The 7,511-nt window shown below is 47.1% G+C and overlaps 1 protein-coding gene across 1 annotated transcript in view; it reads left to right on the forward strand.

Moving 5' to 3' along the window:
* The window catches only part of CRACR2B (calcium release activated channel regulator 2B), a 47,622-nt gene extending 44,765 nt beyond the window's left edge, over positions 1–2,857 (forward strand). The window contains exons 17-18 of the mRNA XM_009276016.2: positions 596–672; positions 1,711–2,857. Of these exons, the coding sequence (XP_009274291.1) occupies positions 596–672; positions 1,711–1,795 (162 nt within the window). The 3' untranslated portion in view covers positions 1,796–2,857. The remainder of the gene's footprint in view (positions 1–595; positions 673–1,710) is intronic.
* The last annotated feature ends 4,654 nt before the right edge of the window (positions 2,858–7,511 follow it).

Below are 7,511 nucleotides of genomic sequence, written 5' to 3' on the forward strand. Positions count from 1 at the left end.
CTGTTTCTCCAATGCAGACATGTACCGAGTTCCCTCTGGTACCAGGGAGGATGAGGTGTTGGCCAGCATGTGGCAGACAATGGCCCTTGAGGCATGCTCATGTATTTCTCTTGAGGCTTGATGCCTCCTTACAGTGATGCTGTCTTTCTGAGGGGAGCATGCATGGCTGTTTTCCCATTTGAGAACTCCCCTAATGCATGCTCTGCAAAATCATCCTGCCTCCTTCCTCACTCCCTATGTCTGCATGCCCACTGGTACCTTGGCCCCTGGGTGGCGGGGGCGGCAGGGTTTCAGAGGTGTTCCCCATCTTCTGGACTCTGCAACACAAAGGTAAGGGAACCCAAGTACCCTGGGCAGATGTTTTCTCTTCCCAAATAACTCCCTCAGTGTTCCCTTTTGGACACACTGGCTCGGCCCCCAATGCTGAAAAAGCATCTCCTTTTCCTGGGTTGGTGAGCAGGGTGTGCGCCCCAGCAGGGCAGTAACAGGCACCCTCCTGGCCCCAATTTCTCTGCTGGGCCAGCTCCCAGGGATGTGGGTGAATGGTGGGGAAGAGCTGGCAGCCAACATGGGTGCTTGCTGTGCTCTCTGGCAGGAATACAAGGCTGTCTTCTACGAGTGCAGCGCGATGACTGGCTATAACATCATGGAGCCCATGCTGCACATGGCCAGGTCAGTGAACAGGAACAGTCACCCTAGGATATTTCCCCAGCTCTAGGTGATTGGTGTAGGCTCTCCTGGGGAACGGGCAAGAAGAGGGGGCTGTCAGAGACTGACTTTCTGCCATGTCACAAAAAAGACCTGGAGCGCAATGTGCTCTTTCCCCTGACTCCAGGTCCTTGTCTTCTGTGCCTGAAAAGCACCAAGTGTAAACCAGACGTTATTGCATGCAAAGCTTCATCTAGCAAAGCTGGCTGTTGAAAGATTGGGAGTTTAATTTGAATATTTCATCACAAAAACCTTGTGTACTATCCCAGATTTTAAGTTGGCATTTTTAGTTTGAAGTCTGCATGCATCTCTAAGGGTTTTTTCTTCCTTATCTTATTAAGCATTATACAGAATGTGATATTTTGGTGGCAATATTTTTAAAGGGAGATAAGACACTTTGTAAGGCTGAAAGAAGTTTGTTCTAAGATTTTTAGTTTTTAAAAAAGCAAGTAGTTTTGAAAAAAGTCTTTGAAATCTTGCAAGAAAAATATCCTTTCGTTTTCTTTTATCCCTTCACCTCCTGCTGCATCATTTCTGTTAAATTCACAGCAGGACCTAGCTGTTCATTAGCTAGGATGATATACTTACTAGCTAGGTAAATCGCATCTCCCATAGCATGTGCCTTCAGCATGCTTTATTACCATGCTGCTGCCTGAGATGGCCTAGACAGGTGAAGCAAACAGCCTGGGATTCTGCCATTAATGTGGGAGCTTGGGAATAAGGCACAGACCACTCACGCCCCAGCCTGGTGCTCTGACTACTAAGCCATGCTGTCCACTTTTGTATGTGTCCAGTTTCTTTCTCTGTTCCCTGGAAATTCATGCTCATTTTCTCTGTGTGGTTTATCTAGCCCAGCTTCCAGAGAAGCCCAGTCTTTGGGCCAGTCATTTTTTACAATCCTAAATGTCCCTGGCTGATGGGGAGCAAAGGGCAGAGCCAAATGCCTCGGCAGGAAGATCTCAGTAACCAGGTTGTGTTCTTGATCTGTGCTGCTTGTTCCAGGTTGCTGACAGCACAAGAAGACAAGCAGAGGGAGAATGCCCTGCAGCTGGAAGATGTCAGCAGGAGGAAAGGGTGCTGCACATAAGGCACATCAATGTGTCAGCAAGGGACATGTGCCAACACTGTTTCATGAAGCTGGGGTTCCTTTTGAGCAAGCCGAATCTGATGGTATCAGCTCTGCAGAAACTTGGGGAAGCTGCAGCTTTTCCCCATCTGGGAATTTCAAGGCATTAAATCAGGCCAAAATGTGCATATGATCTGCATTGTCCCATTTCCCACCTCTGCACGCAGCGCTGGTCTCTGGAGGCCTCTACTTTGGGGGAATTCGACTGGTCTTGGCTAATAGCACAAACTGTGTGTTCTGTCTGGAGATGTTGCTTCCCTGTGAAAGGATGAAGTCTTTTTCCTTTCCTTTCTGGCCAAAAAGTGGCCTAGCAGCAGAGAGTGGAGGACACAGTGGGTGCTGTGTTAAATAGAATTTTAGTGTAAGAGAGAGAGAAATTATTTTAAATTTGGGCTAGCTCTAGGTAGTGATCCATCCATCTCAAAGAGCAGCATCTCCTCTTGGTTCTGTAACAGCAGAGCCCAGCTGAAAGCCTGCTGTGGTAAGCAGGAAAACCTCCATCAGTTCCTGTAAGATCTGGATCAGGCCCTGTATTTACTGCGAAATTTGGTTTGACTTGCCAATATTGTAGTTAACTGATTCCATATGTGGATATAGTATGAACTGATAAAATGAGTCATCCCGATGGCTTTCTTCACTTTGTACCCTAATGGAACTTGTCACTGTCCCTCTCTTACTGTTTACAGAACACAGAGCAGTTGCCCTGGGACTCGCAGGTGCTGGCATGTGCTGCTGATTCATAACCCGTTGCAGGAGCTGTGCTGTACATACTAGAGGGGCCATATATAGCCCGTTTTTAAGGCTGAATGCTGCTTGTTTCCTCCCATTCTCTTATCCTTTCCTGAAAAATCTCCAGCAACTAGGAACTGACTTATCTGCAGTACTGAAAGATCCCACCCTGCTAGCCTGACCTTAGTGCTTTCAAATGTACCTGGGCTGGAAGCACAAGGCAGCTGCCTGTGTGAAACATACCTAGTGAAGCTTTTTCTCTTGCGGCGACCTTGTGCAATAACCTCACTTTCCTGGTGAAGGGCCTGAGAAAGAGCAGGACTGAACCTGTTCCCATTGGGAAGGGACCTTCTTGTCACTAAGAAGTGGGGCAAAGCAGGGCAAGGGGAGGTGCGGGCTGAGGTAGGAACTGGCCCCAAAAGTGCGCCTCTTGGCATAGCTGCTGCTGTGCCTGGGCATGAAGCCCCTGGTGTTCTCTGGTGTGTGATGCTTTCTGTTTTGTAGCTCAGTTGCTCTTAAAGCCTTGTGGGACTAAGTGAGCTTTTTTTGTAACACCCTGTTCCCTTTCTTCTTTGAGCCTGTTTCTGTATGTGACTGACATTTTAGGTGCAAGATGTGATACTGCAGCTGTGAAGCAGTCCTCCCAGCCTTGCAGCATAGGGAAAGCCTGTATTTGTCCACTGTCTTTCCTCTGTTGGTATAAGGCGATTACTCTGAATGTCTGTTTATTGCAGAGATTTCTCTGGGAATATCCCATGCAGGAAAAGTGCTCTGAGTCACCTACAGCCCATCAGTGTTACAAAGAATTTCCATGGTTCCTCCCAGTGCCCTTTACTCCTGATAGGAAAGAGGAAGTTTTTCTCCGGAAGAGCAGGATTCCTGACTAAAATGAATAGCTAAAAGTAATAAGCTCCTGCTCAGTCCTTACTGCTGGCTGGCTGTGGTTCACGCTGTGTTTAACTGCAGTAACGCCTTCCAGAGACTGGGAATCGGAAAGTTAGAAGAGGTCTAGAAGGAACCAGGGCAGCTCGTGTGGAGTCCAGAGTAATGCCAGCAGTGCTGCTGGTGGAACTGCTTGTGTTTGCAAGAAACAATGTTTGGGAAGGGAAATCCTCTCTTTTCAGAAAGCACCTGTAATCTGAACACAGACATGGCTTTCTAGCTAATGTGGGCATGAAGGAGCACAGACATTATCACCTGTTGAACACGTAAAACCCACTACCTGAGTTGGGGGAGCTGCTGTCAATGATTCCTCTGCATCGTGCTCCAGTTGCAGGTTAATAAGGAGTGGCACTGACTAAGAACTGGCATGTTTGGTCGGGGCACATCAGTAATGCTAACATTTACTTACCTGCAGCAGCAGGATTTGGGAAGTTGCTGCAGAAGGAAGAGAGCAATAGCCAGTTTGCTAACGTGGTCTGAACGTGCACCTCCCACACTGTGTACAGAGCACATGAAAGACAAAAGTGTGAAATACAGCTGACACACAAATACAGGCCAGTATATGTATTACCTTTATCAGTGCTGTCATATTGCAACAGCAAGAACTACCACGTGGGGGTTTTTTTTATGTACAACCTTAAGCATGTTTTCTTAGTGTGCAAGCAGAGTACAGGCAATAAAGAAATGCTGCCTTACAAATGGTTGAGAGATTTTTTTCAGGCACTGCAGGAGATTTATCCTCCCTTCTTCAGTCGCTGATTGTAGTGTGACCTCCCCTTCTCACTGCTTAGGAAGTGCTGAGAAGCCTGTCCCCCATGGTAGTCCAAACGGGAGGTTTGTAAGTAGGGAGAGAGTTGGTCAGGAACCCATGTCTTGGAGGCAGCACAGGAGCAATTCATCTCCAGTCTTATTTTTTCACCTCTTTCAAGCAGAGCAGGGAGGAGAAAAAGGGGAGATGCTTTCCCAGTGTCTGGGGGCAGTGTAGTGCTTTCAGAGACAGCACGTTCTCACCTTGTACCTATATTTGTAGAACTAAACATTTATTTTAATAACATCCCATGCATCCCTTTCACTAGAGTTAGGAAATGCGGTTGTTTTTAATCCTTGTGCCCTGGCATGTCTCCAGCTGGATGTTTGTGCATTACAGAACTAATCTCTCTGCAGCTTTGACCAAAGAAATTATTACTCATTTCCCTTGCTATAAATTGATAGCACAGGTAACTCACTGCAACATCTTTTTTTAGCAGGAACAGCATGGAGTTTTGTTTCAACCATGACAAAGTGGCACAGAGTTTGAGCAGGTTGTGCTTGGACAACAGGAAGTATCAGGGTGGGTTTTATTACTAGATGGTCTTTTGTTGTCTCTCTGCACAATATTTAAACATCCTGTTGGAAGACCCAGACACTTACAGTCTAGAGGGGCATGTTAGTTTTTAAACCTGCCTAATACCAGACCCAGACTAGACCAGACTTTCCACAAAACTCCTAATTTCACTACATCCCCCTGTTTTTGTCAGAATCTCTCCTGACTCTGAATGGAAGCCCTGGGAGCAGCCACCCTTTGCAAGTGACCGCTGGAAACTGCAGCGTAAATAAAAAGCAAATAATGGGGATATCCTGAGGTGGCATGAGGCAAGGGAGGACACAAAATAGACTCTGCCTGGGGGCTTATTCCTGTGCCGTATTGGCTGCAGTCTCTCAGTGGACAGGTGACTTTTTGCACATAATCCATAAGGCAGTTTGGAATCGTATCACAAGTACGTACGCTTCTTACAGCCTGGGAAGCCTTATCCTGGTACTTGCAACAGTGCAGCTGTGTATACAATCAGATCTAGGGGCAAAGGCGAAAAAACCAGCTGCTCTGATAAGCAGCCACAGTCCCACAAAGCTCTGCACGTAGGCAAAGGGACCCCACTCTGCCTTGCATTTCACTTGTCTCTCTGATGTTAATATGCTAAGGGTAAGCATAACAGGATTAGCCTGACAGCATTTCTTTGAAAAGCCAAAACAGGGCTGAAGACTGAGCATTAAACCACAGTGTTACGTTTAAAACTTTCCCACGGGACAAATGCAGGAATTGCAAAGGTTCGGGATGTTGTTTTCTTCTACCTTCTTTATTCCAGCAGCCTGAACTCCAAGGGACAGTCTCCATTTACAAACATTTAATCAGTTCCTGCTATGGGGATCATGCAGTCTCTCACACATTATTTTCTGTCCTGTCACCTTCTGTTTGTGTCTTTCATGTTCTTTTTACTTGTTAATTGCTTAGTCCATATATATATTGAGCAAGTACTTAAGCTCCAAGTATAAATGTATCTCATAGCAGCTCACACTATACACCTTTAAATGCTCTATTTGCTAATCTTCTGCTCAGTGCCAACGGATCCACAGGCCTGCAGTTCAGAGCTTCGTTAGCTCTTTGAGCCACCATCAGTCTGCTCATTACTTACCTGGCTGTTTGAGTCACATGGAAATTTCAGTTGGTGCAGCTACAATAATCCGGCTCCAGACTCTTCAGGCCTGCAAGGCATGTGTTATATGCATATCAAGACATGTGGTTTAATAAGGCCCTGATCCTGCAAATACAAGTGTAGCTGTGTGCTTCTTCTGAAATGACTAGTCCACAGGAGACCTGACCAGGTCTCTCTCCTGAGGGGAGACCTCATCGCTCTCTACAACTACCTGAAAGGAGGTTGTAGCGAGGTGGGTGTCGGTCTCTTCTCCCAAGTAACAAGCAATAGGACGAGAGGAAATGGCCTCAAGTTGCGCCAGGGGAGGTTTAGATTGGATGTAAGGAAAAATTTCTTTACTGAAAGAGTGGTGAAACATTGGAACAGGCTGCCTAGGGAAGTGGTGGAGTCCCCATCCCTGGAGGTATTTAAAAGACGTGTAGATGAGGCACTTAGGGACATAGTTTAGTGGACATGGTGGTGTTGGGTTGACGGTTGGACTCGATGATCTTAGAGGTCTTTTCCAACCTCAATGATTCTATGATTCTATGATTCTAGGTAAAATTAGTTTTTTCAAGGTAAACACATATCTCCAGTAAATATATATTACTCCAGTAATAAGCTGAGGATTGGGAGGTGGGGGGGTTCTGTGGTGTATCACTTTTGCCTGCAGGCTTTCCCAAACACACAACTGTGGCACAGGCAGCAGTTGTGCCTAATCGTGTCCATTTGTTGACCCAAATCTGCCAGGGCAGGAGGTTACGTTCCTTCCTGTTTGTACATGAAATCTCTGGACCTGGCAAGAAGGCAGCTGCCCAGTGCGGCTGGCTACCCAGGACTCTGCCAAGGAGGGCTGGGGCCTGGGGTAGGGGCCAGTGTCTCTTGTTGCCTCCTGGCTCTGCCACACGCTTCCTGCAAGAAACCTTTCAATGTCTAAGAGTGACCTGGTATCCTAAGGCTCTACGTAATCACTTGGCTCTCCAGGGGCTCTAAGCTAAAGCTTAGGGTGAGGAGAGAAGAGTTGGTTTACTCATTGGGAAGGATGAAGTGACTCTTGAGTGGGGCACACGGGCAGGAAACGTTAAGTGTCAGTCGAGGCAAACACCCAGGAGGTCCTAAACTGGCCTTTTCCCTCCCTCCCTGCTCAGATCTCCTCTCTTCCCACCCACCCCTAAAAAAACATGCAAGGCCACTCAGCCACCGAGGGGAGCAGCCAAGGGTCTTTCTTCTGAGACCAGCCTCTGTGCGGGGCTGTTGCTTAGCACAGAGGTATTTGGGCTGAAGTTGAAATGATGTAATGGAAGGATGAGGCAATGCGCCAGTCAGGGCTTGATCTTGATTTACAGGATGTTTCATGGAAAACTCTTTAACAAGCAGGTCTGATGCCTTAAAAAAAAAAAAAAAAAAAGAGAAAGAAGCTCCAGCTCGAGTTTGCTGTAATGTGTTGCCTGCGGCCATGAAAATGCCGGTGTGAGGCCCAGGTGGCGAGAGCCAGGTGTCACTGCTACCAGAAGCACGGTTTGGCAGGCTTGCACAGCACCAGCAACGCCAAGCGC

The sequence above is a fragment of the Aptenodytes forsteri genome, unplaced genomic scaffold (genome assembly GCF_000699145.1).
Source record: "Aptenodytes forsteri isolate BGI_AS27 unplaced genomic scaffold, ASM69914v1 Scaffold17, whole genome shotgun sequence".
Classification (NCBI taxonomy): domain Eukaryota; kingdom Metazoa; phylum Chordata; class Aves; order Sphenisciformes; family Spheniscidae; genus Aptenodytes; species Aptenodytes forsteri.